Source organism: Talpa occidentalis, unplaced genomic scaffold (genome assembly GCF_014898055.3).
Source record: "Talpa occidentalis isolate TD23 unplaced genomic scaffold, MPIMG_talOcc4v2.1 talOcc4.11, whole genome shotgun sequence".
NCBI classification, from domain to species: Eukaryota; Metazoa; Chordata; class Mammalia; order Eulipotyphla; family Talpidae; genus Talpa; species Talpa occidentalis.
This window is the reverse complement of record NW_023601104.1, coordinates 1,369,008-1,390,624: the sequence shown is the minus strand read 5'-3', so window position 1 is coordinate 1,390,624 and position 21,617 is coordinate 1,369,008. Positions and strand designations below refer to the sequence as shown.

Genomic DNA, 21,617 nt, shown 5'->3' with positions numbered 1-21,617 from the left:
TTTTATTGGAACAAGGTTTATGACAGGATGTGTCTAAATTCTCAATTATGGTTGTTCTTTGGGACAAAAGGATATATGCCAGGCTATTTTGTAGGTGTTGGTTAACTAGTTTTTTCTTAAATTTGGATAAAAGTGTTTTGAATCATGCTTTTGAAGGACTCACCTCATAAAGGGAAACAAAAGAAATGCAAGTCAAATGGGAAAAGTGGTCTTATAAGAAGGTCAAAATTCACCAGAATCAACTGGCGGGAGTTAAATGAACCAAGAATGCTGACAATGGAAAGCTTCTACTCTTGTCAGGGGCTCAGGAAATTCTTTGCAGGAGTTGTTTAAAACTGAGAGGCAATTTAAGAGATAACATCCTCTCAGACTTAAAAGAGAAGGAAATATATGTGGGGACCTTTCTGATATAAAAAAGTAATTATAATTTGAAACTTTTCCTTAAAATAGGTTCTCAATTTGTGACTTAAATTCAGTAATTGAATTCAGTGTTTATTTGTTCAATATTTGAATCAACAATCTACTTGAAATAATAGACCAATAAAAAGAGGTTCATATTGTCACAGATGTCACAACACAAATTAATAATATTGTTGTGTGTGTGTGTGTGTGTGTATAAAATATCACATCTTCTTTTTCCACTCATCCCTTGATGGATATTTAAATTATTTCTTTGTCTTAGCTTCTAAACTATTATAAATAATGCTACAGTGCATGTGGTTGAACAGGTATCTTTTCCATATCCTGTTTGTATTTCCTTTGGATATATATCTTGAAGTGGGATACCTGGATCACATGGTAGTTCTGTTTTTAACTTTTGTAAGAACCTCCAAACTGTTTTCCATAGTGATCTAATCAATTTATAGTCCCACTAACAGTGCACAAAGTTCCCTTTTTTGCACATCCAACACAACACTGTGTTATCTCTTGTCTTCTTAATAATAGACATTTTAACAAGTATGAGTTTATTGCAGTATGGTTTTGATTTGCATTTACCTCATTGTTAGTGATGTTGAGCATCATTTCATGTACCTGTTGTCCACATTTGGATACTTCTTTAGGAAGATAGTCATTTCATTCTTCTTTAGGAAGAATGTCTAGTCATTCTTCTGCCCAATTTTAAATTTGTTTTCTTTTTTGATTTGTAGGAATTCTTAATATTTTTTTAAAGATTTATTTATGTATACAAGAACTGGGGTACAGGCCAGAGGTGCAGAGGGTGAGAGGATTAATGAGAAACAGAGTGGGGAGCAGAACAGACAGACTGAGTGAAATACACTGCTGAGGGGAGCAGCAGGCAAGACAGGAGAGGTCTGCTGCGCCATGTGGATAGCTCCCTGACCTTCCGGGGATCGAACTCGCACTGCAGAGGCTGCGGACAGCTTCACAATGCTGTGCTTAACCCCTTGTGCCACCAGGGAGGCCCTTAATATGTTTTTTATTTTAATTTAATAATTTATTTTTATATATTTTTTTTACATTGTTCTTCATTTATTTTTTTACAATGTATGCTTTCTCATTTCAGTTACAGTCCCTGTGAAATTACCACTACCAGTTCACCCGTGTACCATCACCATAGTCGGTCCCTTGTGCTCTTCCCACCCGTTTTGATCCTACTTCCTTCTCCCCACCCCTGCAGAATGTCTCTGGTTTATAGTTGCTTGTTGATTTTGATTTTCACTTTATTATAATTACTTCTTTTCTCCTGATCCCTTATTTGTGTCCTCTACATTCCTCCCATAAGTGAAACCATCCGGTATTTTTCTTTTCCTTTCTGGCTTATTTCACTGAGCATGATCCCTTCCAGCTCCATCCATGTTGCTGCGAAAGTCATGAGTTTATCCTTTTTGATAGCTGAGTAATATTCCTGTGTGTGTGTGAGTGTGTACACACTGGTGTAAGATGGTATCCCATTGTGATTTTGATTTGCATTTCCCTAATTACCAGTGATGTTGAACATTTTTTTCATTTGCCTCCTGGCCATTTGTATTTCCTCATTGGGCAAGTGTCTTTGTAGCTCTTCTGCCCATTTCTTGACTGGGTTGTTTATTTTTGTTGAGTTTTGTCAGCTCTTTGTAGATCTTTGTGATCAGTCTCTTATCATTAGTATTGTGTGCAAAAATTTTCTCCTAATTTGTCTCTGTGTTTTGGTTAATGTCTCCTTTGCTGTACAGAAGCTCTTCAATTTGATATAGTCCCATCTGTTTATCCATTCCTTCACTATCTTTGCTTTGGGTGATGTTTTTGATGTTTATATCGTGTTATTGTTTATATGATGTTATTGATGTTTATATCGTGCAGTGTTTCACCTATTTTTTCTTCTATATATTTTATGGTTTCAGGTCTTATGTCTAGTTCTTTGATCTGTTTTGAGTTGGTTGTTGTGCATGGTTGTTGTGCATGTGAGGAAGTAGTCAAGCTTCATTTTTTGATTAATTGTTTTTTAATGTTAACCCCTTATCCAATATATGTTCTACAGATATTTTCTCCTGTTCTGTAAGTTTCTTTTTCATTTTGTTGGTCATGTCTTTTACTGGACAGAAGCTTTTTAGTTGAATGTTGCCCAATTTGTAGATTTTTACTTTCGCTGTTTTTGGTACATATCCAAAGAAATTGTTGCCAAGAACAATGTTTTATTCTAGGAATTTTATGATTTAAGTCCTTATGTTTAAGTCTAATTCATTTTAAATTGATTTTTGCATGTGGTACAAGGATCCAGTTTCATTCTTTTGCATTTGGCTGTTAAGTTTTCCCAGCACCATTTATTGAAGAGACTTAGTGTCTCTTTCTGGTTCCTTTGTTGTAAACTAATTGTCCACATGAATATGGGTTTATTCTTGGGCTCTCTATTCTGTTGTTGGTCTATGGGTCTATTTTTATGCTGATACCATACTGTTTTAATTATCAGAGCTTTGTAAAAAAGTTTAAGATCAGGAAATCTCTGACATTGATCTCAGGATTTCTTTGGCTACTTAGCACCTGTTGTGGTTCCATACAAATTTTAGGATTGTTTTTTCCATTTCTGTGAAAAGTCCTATTGGAGTTTTAAAAAGGATTGCCTTGAGTCAGAAATAAAGAAGTAAAATTGTCATTATTTGCAGAGAACATGGTCTTATATACAAGAGATCTTAAGACTCGGCCAGAAACGCTATTGTGTTTTTACTAATCAATGAATTCAGTAAAGTTGCGTAATATAAATCATTATACAGCAATCAGTTGCATTTTTGTAAACTAAAACTCTCATGTCCGTGAGATAATTATTGGACTCTCTTAACAGATCTTAGCAAATTAATAACATAAACAACATAACAAGAGACATGCTTTCCTGACAGTACTACTTTTCAAACTTTACTAATTTTTTTTAAAGATTTATTTACTTATTTATACAAGCACTGGGTACAGTCAGAAGCACGGGAGGGTGAGAGAATTCACCAGAGGTAGCGTGGGGAACAGAACAGGCAGATGGATGAAACACACTGCTGAGGGGAGAGTGGGCGCGGCAGGAGAGGTCTGTCGCGCCATGTGGGACCCTCACTGGTGGCCGGGGATCAAACCGGCGCTGTAGAGGCTGTGGGCAGCTTCGCAGCCCAGTGCTCAACCGCTGCGCCATCAGGGGATGCCCAAACTTTACTAATTGATAGGCTCCTTTTAATTGATGAAAAACTGCTGTTTTTAGTGTTTACATACATTATTGTAATTTTACTTAAATATGAATAAATGAAAAATTAAGTACAAGTACATTATACCTATAGAGCAGTCATTATGCTTCCGTTTTAACTATAAACCAAAAAATTTTTTTAATAAATTAAAAAAAATCTATAAAACACTAAAATTCAAATTAGCAACATTATTTTAATATTCTAGATAATGTTTTGCCCCTCATAATATGAGAATGGAGCTGCCTGACACCCCACAGGATTCTTGGCAGCTTTCATTACCATTGGTTCTGTTCTTCTGTCACATTTCATAGGATGTAGAAAATTTAAGATTGATATAATATGCTGTGACTGCTTGATGCAGGTTCAGATTAGAAACACAAATGTTTATGTACATTTGCAGTCCTGTAGTAAATCATGTTGTTGTGCTTAGTTAATAAGTGGTCATTGCAGTGAGCCAACATATTATTACATTGATTTATTTTAGGTATAAACTTTGTTTTCAGTTCATTACTAAAACTCTCTTCGAAAACTTATAGACCTTTGTCAATACCCTCTTGATCCCAGTTTGAAAGATACTTTTAATGTATTTTTAATCCATTATTTATTTATGACCATTATAAAAATATTTTTTATTTATTAGAACAGGTCCTCCAAATACTTCTACCCGGAAAGACTATTATACTAGTCTATTATGGTATCTCTTTGAAAGCAATAAAACTATTTCTTGAGAGTATTATATAATTCAGATGTTCATTAACTTAGAATTACTTTTTCCATTTAAAAGCCTAAATTATAAATGTTTTACAGAATATGTTGTTCACTCTTTTCTTTAGCCAAGGAAGGTAAATTTACTTTGATTGGAAAAATGATACACCTAATGTGCAAGTCAGGCAAGACAATAAAATCTCCAGAATTGATGAAGACATTATTGCTTCCTCTGATTATGTTGCTATAAACATTTAAATGGGATTTTTCTCAGAATAATTCACAGTTTTCATATTTCTCTTTCTTCTTCTTACCTTTGAATTTTGCGCTGGCCTCATTTCCTCTTCTTAATCCTTTTTTTTTTTTTTTAAACTGGAGATCACCTGTCTTTCACATCTCAATGAGCCTGTAGTCCAGTTTTCTTCACCTGACATTTGGCTCCATGGTTAGGACAGTGGAGAGGAGGAAGATGGTAATTCAGAGTCTAGCAGCATCTCACCGTTCACTCAGCTGGACACTTCAGAGGCCCTTTCAAGTATGACGGGCTTCTGACTAAGGCTGGGCTGCATGAAAGATCAGACTTAATTTGCCTCAGATTATTTACTCCTTCAACACTATGAAGTGCAAAAAGCACAATTTACAGGTGTCCTAGCTAGGTAATATCTGTTAGTTTACTCCCAGCCTACTCTACAGTGAGCACATGAACCCTGCCCATATGAGAGCTGGGCTGGGTACGGTTGGTGTGCCTGTTTCCAATGCTTCTTTGCTCCAGGTGGAGCTCCACTCTGGCGGGCAGTGCTGCTCTTTCTGAGGGAATTGCCTTTTAGACACCACCGTGCTGTGTCTAAAGCGAGCCTCCAGATGTCAAGGGTAGTGGCTGCGTTCAGTCATTTACTAGCTGTGTGCCCTTGGGCAAGTCTCAGTTTCTTCATCTCTAAAGTAGGGCTATTAATAGTATGTCTGTCGTGGAATTCTTGTGGAAATTAAGAGTTGCCCTGGCCAAAGTGCTTCAGCGGGTGCCTGGCACTTAGTAGTAAATGCTAACAAAAATTATGATTCAGGAAGCATTTATTTAGTACTAGTATATTCCAAATAACCCAGGAGATATACAGGTGAAAAAGACACAGTCTTTCCCTCTAGGGATTTATATAATTACAACACAACTTGGTATTATAATTAAGGTATATAGGGAGTCAGGTGAAGCTTCATCACAGAGGTACAATTTGAACTGAGTCTTGAAAGGTAAATAGGGTTTTGCCAAATGGAACAACATTAGAGGAAATACAGTCCATGCAGAGGGAATAGCTTGTGCACAGAATAAAACTCAAAGATCCTGGAGTCCTTGGCTGTTTTTAGGTGATTTTTTATCCCCCCTCTCTGAAGTATACCTTCTGAAGGAGGGTTCAGTGAACATTTTGGAACTTATATTCTTATAACAAATTTTCACCAAATTTATAATAGTTAGGAGTAGTAGCAAATGGGCCCATCACTGAGTGTGAATTTAAAAGATGAGTTGGAACATAAGCAGTGCTGCTTACAGTGATGCCTTTGCTGGTGTTGCACAATTTTTACCCTGAGATGACTCCCATGTGACAGGAACAGCCAAATGTTAGAGAAAACTTGTGGTTAGAACAATTGGAAGCGGATGGCTTCCTCCTTTTAATGGAACTTTAAATTTTCAAGCTTACTAGGTTTTACTTTCTTCTTTGACAGGAGAACCTTGTCTTAAGACCTTGCCTGTTGTGACAGACCAGAACTGTGAGTGTGTGTTTCAGATCTCAAATTAAGAAAGTTCCTTTTACTCATGGAATTTTCATTAGTGCACCAAATTAAAGCTGTGTTTTATCTCCTACAAAACATTTTTCCGGCAACTTTGCTTTCACTTCCTCTCCCCACCCATTTAGTCGAATCCTGAAGGATTTGGCAGCTGGTTGAGGAGTTGGGTCAGCATTTTTCACTGTGGAAGAAGGAAAGGTTGGGAACATTGACGTGGGGACCATGTCACATTTTCCTTTCCTTTTTTATGTAAGTGATCCACACGTTCCATTACAAAAGCCTAATGAGAACCTCGGCTTGTACATTTTACCCTGGTATCCTGGAAATGGATCAATGTGTGGGATGACAGATAGGCGATAATTCCTCATTGAAAATGTCCTGAAAAGCCTGTGTACAGCAGTGAAGATTTTTGACTCTGTCTCTATGGCACTGTGACAGATTTTCGGGAGAGAAAGAAGAATTGGGGAATTGGAGAGCCGGTCTATCTATCCCCTTCCTCTTATTATTAACAGATTCTCCTGCAGTGCTTTAGGAAATGCTCTATAGATGGTGTTTAGTATAACTCCTACACACGCTCCCCCTCTGCACTGACTTGAAAATTGCATCCAGTTTGATGAGCTCCAGCTTTCTGCAGACCTGTTTGTTCTAAGATTGAAATCTAGTGTGGAGTTAGTTGTTTTTGTATCAAGTCTGTTTGAAATTGTTGGGCTAGAAGCAAACTAATTATTGTCATTGTCTGTATAGCAGTAAAAAGTAAAAAACAGTAATAGGTTCTTAAAAAGCTGTCATGACTCAAAGAGAAATAGGCTACTCGTGAATAGCTTCATCTGTAGCCTGGAGGGCTTTGGTCCTGAAAACTGTCAAATATGAAATCGCATTTTAGATCATGAAATCCCAGCCAGCTTCTGGGGGCCGCTTCAACCATTAAACTCTCCCATAGACCTACATCTGCAGCATTTACTTAGAGGTTATAAGGACTGTGAAGGTAAATGAGCTTTTCTTGTCAAGCAGTCTATTTGGGTATTACATATCAGACCTGTTTTGCCAGATAAATAGACACCAGAGTAGACTGTCATATTTTGTTGTTTAAGTGTATCAGGAGACATTTTTTATCTCTCAAGCATAACTTGGGTGACTCCAGTTCCGATTTTTGGGGTTGTCAGTATTGAGCAGCCAAAGCTGCTGTTTAAGTGATTGCCATTCAAGTCATTTCACAATGGCAGTAAAATCCAAAGATTGCTCTTTTTTTTTTTTAAAGATTTATTTATTTATTTATACAAGCACTGGGTACAATCAGAAGTGCAGGAGGGTGAGAGAATTCACCAGAGCCAGAGCGGGGAACACAATAGGCAGAGTGACAAAGTACACTGCTGAGGGGAGCAGCGGGCGATCGAACTGGCGCTGCAGAGGCTGCGGGCAGCTTCGCAGCTCAGCGCTCAACCGCTGCACCACTGGGGAGGCCTCCAAAGATTGCTCTATGGACGGAACTACATCTGGTATGGCTTCTCTTGCTAACAGCCTGTTACAAGTTAAAGTAGTTTTGACAGTGTCTTTAAGTGGACATCTTTGCCTCCACAAACATAATTAGTGTTTAAAAATGAAGCCCTCATACTTAAGCCTCTGTGGCTTAGACAGCAGCTCCATCTGGTGCTTGCTCAAGGTGTTTGCTTGGATCATTTCTCGGTCTTATAGCAGCATGAATACAGATGTACACAGAACTTGTAAAGAATGTCAGATCCAAGGCTTCAATTTTATTGATGGATTCCTGTTACACATAGCACCGACATGAGCTAATTGTGTTCTTGTCTATCTGTCCTATTGATAATGTAATAGATGCTAGTCAACACAACAGCCACCCCCTGACTAAATTAGCTTACTTGCACTCAAAGAAGGGGATTATTTTTACAAAAGGAAATATCCTGCACTACTTAAAAAGAGAAAATTGAATCTCTCTCTCTTATCACTGGTGAATTTAACTTGGTTAACAAGATATTAGGCCAAGATGCCTTGTTCCCTTGTATTCACTGTCACACAGTGAATTAAAAAAAATAAATGCTTCATGACTGAGAAGAACTGGCCCAAACTAGAAGTTTCGTCTGAATAATAGGATTACACATGATTTCTATTTTCTTTGTACTTTTATGCTTTATACTTTTTCTATACTTTTTCACAGTGAAAAATCATACCTGTGATATAGCTCCTAAAATCTCATATAACAAAAAACAGGTGAAAAACAAAACCTATTATAGGTATTAATAGCCATGGCTCTCAATTCTGGGTCTTTCTTATTCACTGTGTGCCTTTTCTTTTTGGGCTTCCAACTCCCTCGTCTATAAAATAAAATGATTGAACTGATCAGTTTTAACATTCTAAGATTTATGATTATCTGCCTCTTTTTTCTGTCTTCAGGAGACTCCCCAGTGTCTTTTCCTTAATATAAGCATTTAAGATGATCTGCTCTCTGTCGTCTGAAAACATGGAAATCCTCTCTGGACCACCATGCCCCCCACCACGACCACCACCCTTCTCTGCTCTTTCTTCTACTTCCCACCTAATTTCTCCACAAAGTTACCCATAGGAAGTCTTTCTCTATCTCCTCATTCTTCAGCTCACCATAGTCTGCTTTCTGTCCCTACCACTATACAAAAATAGGTCATGCTGAGATCACCAGGGAGCTTACGTTGCCAAGTCCAGTGGGCACATTTAAGTCCTTATTCTCTGTTACCATTCAACTGCATTTGAAATAGTTGTCTTTTCTTGTTCTAATGAAATCTCTTCTGACTTTTGTATCATCATATTTGTGACTGCTTTTTTCCAAGCTTTCTCTTCCCCAGTTCAACCATTAAGGCCACCTCCCTTGCTCACGATTTCCTGTTTAGCCTAGCTATTTCTGTATCAGTAGTCCCCAAACAGACAAGACAGCAGGATTCCCTTTGGTATTCCAGACTTCTAAATTCAACTTCTTGGTCAGTTATATGCAAGCTGACAAATATGGACTTGTCATCATCCCCCCAAAAGTTGTACCTCCTCCAGTTTTAGTCTTACAAATAATTTTAATACATAAACTCAAAACCTCATCATTTCTTATACTCTTCAAAATCCAGTTATCCATGCATCTGCTATTCTTGGCCATCCCAGATGCCACATCCTAATCCAGATCATCCTTATATCTTGTTTTGCCTGTAATAGCCCTTTAAAGCTTCCTGACCACCTGACTTGTGCTCTGCCAGTCCATTATCCATAGAGCAGCCAGAGCTGTCTTTTATTTTATAAGTCAAGCTTATTGAGGTTTGATTTACATGTAATAAAAATTATCGTTTTTAGTGAAAATTCAGTTTTGACAAATGCGTGCAGTTATATAACCACTTCTACCCAATATTTGAATTGCTTTCCATTTTTGCCTATAAACTTTTGTATACAGGCTTCAGTAAAACAACTTTTCATTTGTCCTGGGTAAATACCTAGCAGTGACATTGATGGGTGCCATAAAAATTTTATGTCTATCTTTTTTCCTATATTTTAAATTGAATTTTTTTGTTGAAATTTGTAATATATTTATATGTTTTGAAAAGCCCTTTCTCAGATAGGTACTTCACACTCACAAAAAAATTCTCATATGTGGCTTGTCTTTTCATTCTCTTATGAGTATCTTTGTCAGTGCAAATATTTTTAATTTTGATGGAGTCCAAATGATCGCTTTTTTTCTTTCATGAATTTTGGCATTATATCTAAGAACTCTGCCAAATCCAAGGTTGTGAAGATTTTCCCCAATGTTTTCTTCTAAAAGCCTTATAGTCTTACATGTCATACTTAGATCTCTGATCCACCTTGAGATAATTTTTGTGTGTGGGCTGTGAGGTGTGAATCAAGGTTCATTTTGTTGGCTGTGGATATACATATGTTGAAAAGAATATCCTTTTCGCCTTCATCAAAAACCACTTGCCTATATTTGTGTATGTCTATTTTTGGACTTGATTCTATTCCATATTTGTTCTGATCTATGTAAGGGGTCAGCAGACTTTTCTGTAAAGAACCAGAGAGTAATATTTTAGGTTTTGTAGGGCAACCAGCAAAATCAGAGATACTATATTGGCAGCTGTGTAATAAGAGAAAATGTAAACTTCTGTGAATTTCTTGGACAAAATTCAGAATGTAATAACTGACTACATTTATAGCATACCTCTACCAAGAAGAAAAATGAAGTTCTTTGGGAGGAAAGAGAGAACATTTTGTTTAATTAGGATTCAAAGTTAGTATTCCTTTCATCAAACTCGATTATAAATGTTTATGTACTTACGTTATGCATATTCATAAAAATTTTACTTATTTTTGCCTTTGAAAAATGTCTTCACACAGGTGATACATGTAGCAGTGGAAACACTGCTATTTTTAAAGCACTGGAAAGCACTACAAGTGATGAGGGAGCCACATGGGTCTAATACAATACTCAGTTCTCCATCATAGCACAAACACTGCCATCGACAATATGTAAACAAATGAGCTGGCCTATGTTCCAATAGAACTCTCTTTATGAGCACTGACATTTGAATTTCATGTCACTTTCACTTGTCACAAAATATTATTTTGATTTTTTTCAATCATTTAAGTGATTTTAAATAGGTTTTTGAGCCAGAGGCATACAAAAACAGACAAAAGGCGAAATTTGGCCCATGGGCTATAACGTGCTTATCCCACTTCCCCATTTATGTTTCTATTGCTTAATAGTAGCACACTGTCAGGATAACTACAGCTTTATACTAAATCTTGAAATCAACTAATGAGTCCTGCAATTTTGTTCCCTTTCAAAATTGTTTTGTCTATTTTAGTTCCTTTGCCTTCCTTCTCTATACATTTTAGAATCAGCTTGTTGATTTCTGCCAAAAAATCCTGCTTCGCTTTTAGTTGGAATCATGCTGGATCTACAGAGCAACTTGGGAAGAACTGACTTCTTAACAATATTTAGAAAATTTGGCATATTTCTCCACTTATTTAGGTTTTGATATCTTTTATGAGTGTTTTATCATAACATACTTTTATCTGTACTTTATAGTTTTCATATACAGGTTTTAGATTTTTCACATGATTCATTAGATTTATACCTAAATTTTTCATGTTTTTTTGGTGAGAGCCATCTTTTTAAAATGCAAATTGGATCATGTTGTTTCCTCTGTTTAAAACCCTTTCTTTGGTGGCATCCCACTGCTCTTATAATCTTTAAAAGCCAAAGAAGCCTGATCGATTTGGCCCCTGCTTTCCTTTCAGCTTAATTTTATGCCATTCTTCCCCTTGCTCAAAATATTTTTATCAACTAAGGGATTTTAGACTAGCTGAACCAGAAAATGGTTTTATCAACTAAGGGATTTTAGAATAGCTGAAAGAGTAAATAAATGTTTTCAAATAAACATTTGAAAATATATTTTAACTTTATTGAAAAGAGCCATTCAGTGATCTCCAGCAAGAACATACTTAGATTTTTGGTTCTCTATGGAAATTCTTTGATCATTAAGTCTGTACTTTATCCATTGAAGCAGACTGCTTTATGAGAATTGTTTACAGTGAACTTAGCTTTGTATATTTTAGCTAGAGAAAATATTCTTTCCTTCCTTGCAAATGTGCTGTAACTTGGTGAAAAACATGAGTTTCTGACCAAACCCTGCCACTCTACATGAATGAAATTAAACTTTCCAGCTATTAAAATAGTTCTTACATGTACATGCCTACTGCTAACTTTATTAAAATATCCAAAGAACTCTAAGACTGTATTGGGAAAGCCTACAGCTAAGTGCCTAAGAAAGAGAAAGCCATAGGGTTCATATTTTTCTAAAAAACTTTTAAACCAACACATTTATTCAATGAATGTCCATTCAGCTCCTTATGCTAAACATACGGAGGTGAATAAGATATAGCCCAGGCCTTAAAGAAGCTCTAAAACTTGTGAAAAAAGAGGTGGTTATCAGAGGTGAAAAGGTAGGGGTGTGGGAGAACAAATAGAAGAAAGTTAATTGGGTAGCAGTGGATGGTAACTAGACCTTTGGTTGTGGGTCGGTTTACACTGTTACCGAGGTGTAAAGTTACACTCCTGAAACATGTAATGTAAATCAGTGGTAGATCTAATTTTTTTAAATTGAAAATGTGTATTCATGTCTGTGTGGCTTTCATAATACCAAGGAAAAATGAGTAGTCCAGTAAGATTTAGAGTATAAAACTAGTTGATTTTCAGAACATAATACTAGATGGGAGAAAAGGGCCATGTCATGAAACCTGAGGAACTTAAACTCCATACATACAGTAATGCAACGCTTCCAACACCTCAGCACACACAGGATAACCTGGAACCCTTATTTAAAAATCAAATTCCTAGGCTCTTCCTTCAGCATTGACTTATGTGGGACCAGGGTGTTCCCCAGGTGGTTCTTCCCTAGTCTGCACGCTGATATCTGGGAGCTAATGATTAACTAAGACAGAGGCCCGGAATAGTTAGGTTAGGTAAAACATGATCATGTTACCATTTTAGAACATTAAATCTGATAGGACAGTGGAATTCCCTGAGAAATCTTGAGGTGCAATTCTGGTCCAATGATCTGGGGTTGGAATTAAGATATTCGTGTCCCAGATGAGCTTGATACTGCTTGTCTTAAGTGCACACTTTACAAAACAAGGGCAGAGATTTTGGACTGGAATGAGATGAGACTATAGGCATAAAGGTCAATTAAGAGACCGTAGTAAGAATCTAGGCAAAAAATAGTGAGTTTCTGAACTACAAAATGTATGACAATGGCAAGAATGGGTTCCAGTGAAATGTAGTAGATAAAATTAGAAAGACTGATCTCAGGAGTTTAGTAGGTTATGGACTCAGAAGTGAGAGGAGAGGCATAAAGAAGGGTCTGAGGATTGAAACTTAGCTATGTAGGTGAATGATAGTAACATTACCTGAAATAGGATAAAGGCAGAGGAAGAATAAGGATAAGGGAGCGCTCATTAGAATAGAAGGTTCCTTGGAGTTGAGAAAAGGGGTAACCAAAGGACTGGTTTTGAATGCGTTGAGTTTCAGGCGTCTATGGGATATCCACTATGTAAAGGGTAGGCAGAAGTTGAGCCCACAATGGAGTGAGACATTGCAGACTGGTTGGTGGATAACAAGAAGAACAATTTCAAAGACTTTTCCAGGAGGGAATGATCACAGTATCACTACCATAGAGACATCAATCAAAAGATTATATATGGATCAAAGAGAGTATATAAAATTGTGGTTAAAAATTTAACTTTCCGAAATACTGATAGGTAGAGGGAGTTCATGAAGTACCCAAAATAGTTTATCTCTCTATCTTTTAATGTAAGGGAAAGTTTAGAAATAGAACCAATTTTTTTCAAGCCATTCATCATAATATGCCTCATAGTGCCTTTTCCATTTAGATTTTCTTCTTCTTCCCCTTCTCCTCCCCACAGATTGATCAAACTTGGCAAGAGCTGCTATGTGTGATACAAAAGGGAGGTGAAAACTAATGGATGAAAGTTTTGCCATGCACTGAAAGGAAAGCATTGTCTGTGAAGTTCTATTTTTAAAAATGTCTGCTTGTAACACCTTTACTGAACACGTGTGGAAACCTGGTGAATGCAAGAACTGCTTTAAACCTAAAAGCTTGCACCAGCTCCCGCCAGACCCTGAGAAGGCACCCGTCACCCATGGCAATGTGAAAACGAATGCCAATCACAGCAACAACCACCGTGTCAGGAACACAGGAAATTTCCGGCCTCCTGTGGCTAAAAAACCCACTATAGCTGTGAAGCCCACTATGATGGTGGCAGATGGGCAAAGTGTATGTGGTGAGCTTAGTATCCAAGAACATAGTGACAACAAACCTGTCATCATGGGGTGGAACCGAAACAGAACGGCCTTGAATCAGAAACCACTTAATAATAACAATGAAGATGACCTTGAAGGATTTAGCCATGTTCCTAAGCCTTGTGGCAATAATGATAGTGCAAAGAAGGTATCAAATAACAATAATGGACTAACTGAGGTATTAAAGGAAATAGCAGGCTTGAATACGACCCCTCAGATAGGAGGAAATGAAACAAGCTCCAGAGAAACATTCTTAGGAAGGATAAATGATTGCTATAAAAGATCACTGGAAAGAAAGCTTCCACCAAGTTGCATGATGGGCGGGATAAAGGAAACTCAGGGAAAGCACGTAATTCTGAGTGGGAGCACAGAAGTCATCAGTAATGAAGGGGGCCGGTTCTGTTACCCAGAGTTTTCCAGTGGCGAGGAGAGTGAAGATGATGTGCTTTTCAGTAACATGGAGGAGGAGCATGAGAGCTGGGATGAGAGTGATGAAGAGCTCTTGGCCATGGAGATTCGCATGAGAGGGCAACCTCGCTTTGCTAACTTAAGGGCAAATACTTTGTCTCCTGTTCGATTCTTTGTGGACAAAAAGTGGAATACTGTTCCCCTACGAAATAAATCTCTACAGAGAATTTGTGCTGTGGACTATGATGACAGTTATGATGAAATCCTGAATGGTTACGAAGAGAATTCTGTGGTTCCCTACGGGGCAGGGAGCATTCAGAGCATGTTGTCATCTGACTCCACATCCCCAGATTCTTCTTTAACAGAAGAGTCACGTTCTGAGACAGCCAGTAGTTTATCCCAGAAGATTTGCAATGGGGGAATATCTCCTGGTAACCCAGGAGAGCCTAAGGACATGAAGGAAAGTGAGCCCAATTATGAAAGTCTCTCTGCTAATAATCAGGAAAAAGACTCATCACAAGGACCCAAAAGCTCAGTAAAAGTTCCAGAGACACACAAAGCAGTCCTTGCCCTCCGATTAGAAGAGAAGGATGGCAAGATTGCCGTGCAAACTGAGAAGCAAGAAAGTAAAGCCTCTACGGATATAGCAGGGCAAGCAGTCACCATAAACCTCGTCCCTGTAGAAGAGCAGGCAAAGCCCTACCGAGTTGTGAATCTGGAGCAGCCACTGTGCAAGCCATATACTGTGGTGGATGTGTCAGCAGCCATGACCGGTGAGCACCTCGAGGGCCCTGTTAAGAGCCCCAGGATAAAAGGCTCATCTTCAACTCCAAATTCTCCAGTTACATCACCTGTGTTGGCATCGGGACAAATAAGTGCTCATTTCCAAAAATCCAGTGCAATCCGATATCAGGAAGTCTGGACTTCCAGTACCAGTCCACGACAAAAGATACCTAAGGTGGAATTAATTAGCAGTGGAACTGGACCAAATGTCCCTCCAAGGAAAACCTGTCACAAATCGGCACCTACTTCACCCACAGCTACAAACATTTCCTCCAAAACCATCCCTGTTAAGTCACCTAATTTGTCTGAAATAAAATTTAATAGTTATAACAATGCTGGCATGCCACCTTTTCCCATTATCATTCACGATGAGCCTTCTTATGCTCGGAGTTCAAAAAATGCTATCAAAGTTCCCATTGTAATTAATCCAAATGCATACGACAATCTAGCCATTTACAAAAGTTTTCTCGGAACAAGTGGAGAACTCTCAGTAAAGGAAAAAACTACAAGTGTAATAAGCCATACTTATGAAGAAATAGAAACTGGAAGCAAAGTGTCTGATAACACCACTTGCAAGCCCACTGAATGTCCCCAAGCTAAAGGGTTTTCAAATAGCACAGAGCGTAAGAGGGGCTCGGTGGCTCAGAAGGTTCAAGAGTTTAACAGCTGTCTTAACAGAAGTCAGTCTTCACCACAGAGAAGCTATAGCTCCAGCCACAGCTCCCCGGTAAAGATCCAGAGAAGCACTCAAGAATCCATGGCCAAACCGGAAGGTGCTCAGGAGTGTCCGACGGTGGGCAGCGGTGGCAGCGCCAGGGAGAAAGCAAGCACAGTGCTTTCTCAGATTGTGGCTTCTATCCAACCCCCCAAAACTCCCCCAGAAATGCCTCCGGCTGGCCCTAAGGCTTGTAGTGTGGAAGAGCTTTACGCAGTTCCTCCAGATGCAGACGCTGGGAAGACGACACCTAAGAGTACCCCAGTCCGGCCCAAATCTCTCTTTATCTCTCAGCCCAGTGGTGAGGCCGAGGCACCTCAGCCCACAGAAAATCCTCCCACCAAAGTACAGAAAGATCCACTCACCAAGCCAGTGGCCACCCTCGCCTCCAAATCAGTGACTAGCCCACAGGGTGAACCCCCACCTCCCTTTCCCCCACCGCGCTCGACTTCCTCCCCTTACCATGCCAGTAACCTTTTGCAGAGACATTTCAACAATTGGACCAAGCCCACCAGCCCCACCAGGGCAACGGAAGCGGAATCAGTTTTGCCTTCTGACAGTAGCAGGCGCGCAGTTGATGCAAAACCTAAACGCTGGATATCATTTAAAAGCTTCTTTCGCCGTCGGAAGACAGATGAGGAGGATGACAAAGAGAAGGACCGGGAGAAGGGGAAACTGGTGGGCCTGGACGGCACAGTCATCCACATGCTGCCTCCTCCTCCGGTTCAGCGCCATCACTGGTTTACAGAGACGAAAGGAGAGTCCAGCGAGAAGCCCGCCATCGTCTTCATGTACCGGTGTGAGCCCTCCCAAGGCCACCTCGCTGTGGAGCAGAGCAAGGCCAGGCCAGACCCGTCAGCGGTTACAGACAAGGGTGGACCGGAGGACTCAGAGAAAAAGAAAAGGGCTCATTCTTCTCCAGCACAGATGCCTAAAAAAATTCTCAGGTATGTAAAACAGACGGCAAAATGTGGGGCTTTTTGTTGTATTTTTTAAAAAACACATTTTCAGGGGCCTCCCCTGGTGGTGCAGCGGTTGGGTGCTGGGCTGCGAGGCTGCCTGCAGCCTCTGCAGCGTCGGTTCGTTCCCCGGCTGCCTGCGAGGGTCCCACAAAAAAAAAAAAAAAAAACCCACATATTCAGGTGTTACATTTTTACCACATTATTGCCTAAGAGCCATTTTTGTTTATAAGTAGCATAAGATGGCCATCAACTATTTTTATAACTGCATTCAAGATTAGGATATTACCAAAGTGATCTTCACTGAACAAGTTTTATAACCCAGAATCTCTAGCTACAATAGCCTGCTGCGTTCTGGTGAATGCGAAGGGGCTTTCATGTGGAAAAACCAGTCCACAACACATTAACAGTGTTAGTGACAGTGTGAGAAAGAAATAGGATCGAATGAATAAATGGTGGTACTGTTCTTTCCTTCAGTGTAAATGAAATAAAACTCTTCAGGCAATTCTTTTTGGCTTTTACCAAAGCATTCTCTCTATATGCATTATTTTATTTTAAGAGAATATTTGATTTTTTTATTGCTGTCTATATCAGTCCTTCCTCCAAGTGTCATGGATAAGAAGATAGTTATTTAACGTGTCAGTGAAATAGGAGAAGTTGATCATTGAAATTGAGACTCAGTGGTATAATCCTCAATTCAGCTAGGCAGATTGTCTGTCACATCAGTTCTGTAAGCCTTGGTTTTCTTTAGTGCCTTAATAACTGCTCATTGATTACCCGCTCTGTATATGGCACAGGGCTCTACATATTGCCAAACACAGCCGCCAAATTGATTGTATTCTTCAGATGAGGAGACTGAAAGGCAAAGAAGTTAATAATTTGCAAGAGTCACACATGAGTAATTGTGAGAGCCAGAACGGAAACCCTGGTCTGTCTCTCTGCAAAGCTTGTAATCTTCCCGTAATGTAGTATTGTCTGTGAACATAAGCTATAACGGAATTTTTATATTTTCTCTCGTAATCATTCACATAAACATTTATGTTTAGAAAGCTAAAGTTTTTTTCTTATTTGCTTTTTTCCCCTAGCATTTCCTCTCCTTAACTTTCTTCCATTCCTCTCCCTCTTTTTTTTTTAAGAATTATTTTATTTATACAAGAACTGGGGTACAGGCCAGGGACGTGGGAGGGTGAGAGAATTCACCAGAGACAGAGTGGGAAGCAGGACAGGCAGACGACCGAAATACACTGCTGAGGGGAGCAGCAGGTGCTATAGGAGAGGTCTGCTGCGCCATGTGGGATTCTTGCCTGCCGACTGGGATCAAACCCGCACTGCAGAGGCTGCGGACAGCTTCACAGCGCTGTTCTCCACCCGCTGCACCACCGAGGAGGCCCCTCCTCTCCCTCTTAACTAAAGAAACATCAGCATGGTTATCAGTGTCTGCTTTGTCAGTTTATCCATTTTGATTTCCTACATTACTTATACAAGTGAAATCGTCCAATATCAGTCTTTACCTTTCTGACTAACTTTATTTCGCAGTTTACTCTAATGATAACATTTCATTTTTCCTTATAATTGAATAGTGTCCCATTATGTCTAAGTACCACATCTTCTTTATCCAGTCCTTACCTGTGGGCCTTAGGTTGCTTCCAAATTGTAGCTAATGTAAATAATGCTGTAATACACATTGTAGAGAATATACTTTTTTAGCTGGCTTGATATTCTTGGATAGATACCTAAAAGTGGAATCACTGGATCATACGGTATTTTCATTTTTAGTTTTTTAAGAGAGGTCCAGACTGCTTTCAGAAACAACTGCACCAGTTCATATTCCCACATCCTCTTCAACACTTATTGTTGGAGGTCTTTTTAATACTCCATTCTCACAGATGTGAGATATCTCATTATGTTTTTAACTTGTATTAAAAGTTAAAAGTGGTGATGAGCATTTTTCCATATACCTGTTGGCCTTCTGTATATCCTTTTTGGTAAATTATCTTTTCAGATCTGCTGTCTAATTCTTAATTGGATTACTCGCCTCTTTGTTGAGTGAGTTCATTGCATACCTTATATATTAATCCCTTGTCAGTTGTATGATGTGTGAATATCTTCTCTCAATAGGATAGCATTTCAATCTGCTAATTGTTCTTTCACAATTAAGCTTTTTAATTTCCGGTAGTCCCAATAAAAAGTTTAGGTTTGCTTTTATTTCCATGCCATAGGAGTTGAGTCCCCAAAGACATCTTTTTTTTTTTTAAAGATTGATTTATTTATGCATGGAAGAGCTGGGGTATAAAGCAGAGATGTGGTGGGTGATAGGATTCACCAGAGACACAGTGGGGAGCAGAATAGGCAGACGGACCAAAGACACTGCTGAGGATAGCAGCGGGTGAGACAGGAGAGGTCTGCTGCACCATGTGGGTTGCTCCCTGACCGGGAATCGAACTCATGCTGTGGTGGCTGCGGATAGCTTCATAGTGCTGAAACTTAATCCCTTGCACCACCAGGGAGCCCCCCCCCCCCCCCCCGCTCAAGATATCTTTATCATTGGTAACATGAAACTTGTCACCAATGCTTTCTTCCGTATATTTTATTGTTGCAGCATTTATATATAAATCTTTAATACATTTTGAATTTATTTGTGTGCATGGAGTAAGAGATTGAGTCATTCTTTTACATGTGTCCGTCTAGTTTTCCTAGCACCATTTAACAAGACTCTCATTTCTCTGTTGTGGGGTTGTGGCTTCTTTGTCATAAATTATTTAATGATATATTTGTGGATTTATTTCTGGACTTTGATTCTGTCCATTAACCTGTGTGTGTCTATTTTTTATTCTAATACTATGTTGTTTTCATTGTTGTTGCTTTAAATTGTAGTTTAAATCAGGTAATATGATACTTCATTTTTCTTTTCTCTCCTTGGGGCTGCTTTGGCTACTTGAAGTCTATGATTCCATGTAAATTTTAGTACTTTTGTTGTATGTTCTTGAAACTTTTCACTGGAGTTTTAATGGAGGTTGCACTAAATCTACATATCTCTTTTGGTAAAATAGTCATTTTGTCTATCTATGCTCCCCATCCATGAACACAGAAGATGTTTCCTTCTCTTTATGTCTTGTTCTGTATTTTTTTAATAAATCTTGTAACTCCATAGTTAATTGCTAGGTATTTAGTTCTTTTTGATGTGATTATAAATGGAATTATTTTCTTAATTTCCTTTTCTTGTTCTCACTCATTCATAAAAATGCAACAAGTTTTTGGTTTTTGATTTTGTAGCCTTCCACTTTTATGTATTCATTCATTGTTTTTAGTAACTTTTTGGTGGAGTACTTAAGGTCTTCTGTATATATCATATCATCTACAAATAATGATAATTTCCCTATTTCCCCCCCAATGTAGATTCCTTTTATTTCTTCTTGTCTAGCTAAATGGTCTGATACTAGATGAAACAGAACTGCTGACATTGACTATCCTTGCTTCTCAGTTTTTCACCATGAAGTATATAATACTGACTTTGAGTTTGTGAACTATGGCCTTTGTTATGTTGAGGTAGGTTCCTTCTATTCCCATTTTTTTAAGTGTTTATGACATAAATTAGGTGGTTTTTCTTTTCAAATGCCTTTTCTGCATCTACTGATACTATTTGTGATTTTTATTTTTAATTTTTTTGTTGTAATATATTATATTGATTGAAGTATCCCTGGAATAAATCCTACTTGGTCATGGTGTATGATCTTTGTAGTGTATTGTTGAATTTGATTTGCTAACACTTTGTTGGAGAATTTTTGCATCAGTAATTATTAGAAATATAAATATTAGAAATTAGGTATAAATTCTTCTTGAAAGGTTTGATAAGGTTTAAGACTATTGTTTCCTTATTTATTTATTTATTCTCTAACTTCTTGGCCTGTCCATTGTATGTGGGCTATTAAAATCCCGTGTTGTTACTGACATCTCTCTTAATTATTTTAATAGTTCCTTTATATATCTTGGTGCTCTTTAATTTGGTGCATATATATTTCAAGTGTTATATTTTCTTATTGTATTAGGCCCTTAATCATAACACAATGTTCATCTGTATACTACCTTTTAAAACTGGAAATCTATTTTATCTGATATATCTGTGGATACCCTTTTTTCATTACTATTTGTTTGTCTAATTGTTTTCCATTCTTCAACTTTAAACCTGTGCTTGTCTTTAGAGTCCAGGTGTTTTTATAAACAAAAGATTGGAATTTGTTTTGTAATTCATTCATCCACTGTACACTTTTTTATTGGTGAATCCAAGCTATTTACATTTCAGGTGATTATTAAAACATATGCATTTATTGCCATTTTGTTCCTTGTATTTTTACAGTTAGTCTTTTTACTTTTTGACACCTACCGTTTATGTTGTGTTTGGGTTTTATTTCCATTGTCTTATTTTTTTTTTTTTAAAGATTTGTTTATTTATTTATACAAGCACTAGGTACAGTCAGAAGCGCGGGAGGGTGAGAGAATTCACCAGAGCCAGAGCGGGGAGCAGAGCAGGCAGAAGGACCGAGGTACACTGGTGAGGGGAGCAGCGGGGGGCAGGAGAGGTCTGCGCGCCATGTGGGACCCTCCGCCGGTGCCCAGGGAGCAGCCGGGGATCGAACCGGCGCTGCAGAGGCTGCGGGCAGCTTCGCAACCCAGTGCTCAACCGCTGCACCACCGGGGAGGCCCTGTCTTATTTTTTTTTAATTTTATTTTTATATTCCCCATACAATTGCAACCCCCTTATTGTGGAGGGA

At 38.4% G+C, this 21,617-nt stretch overlaps 1 protein-coding gene across 1 annotated transcript in view; it reads left to right on the top strand.

Annotated features, from left to right (window-relative positions):
• PEAK1 (pseudopodium enriched atypical kinase 1) overlaps positions 1-21,617 on the top strand; it is a 152,532-nt gene that overhangs the window by 62,123 nt on the left and 68,792 nt on the right. The window contains exon 2 of the mRNA XM_037502056.2: positions 13,587-16,836. Coding sequence (XP_037357953.1) covers positions 13,706-16,836 — 3,131 coding nt within the window. The 5' untranslated portion in view covers positions 13,587-13,705. The remainder of the gene's footprint in view (positions 1-13,586; positions 16,837-21,617) is intronic.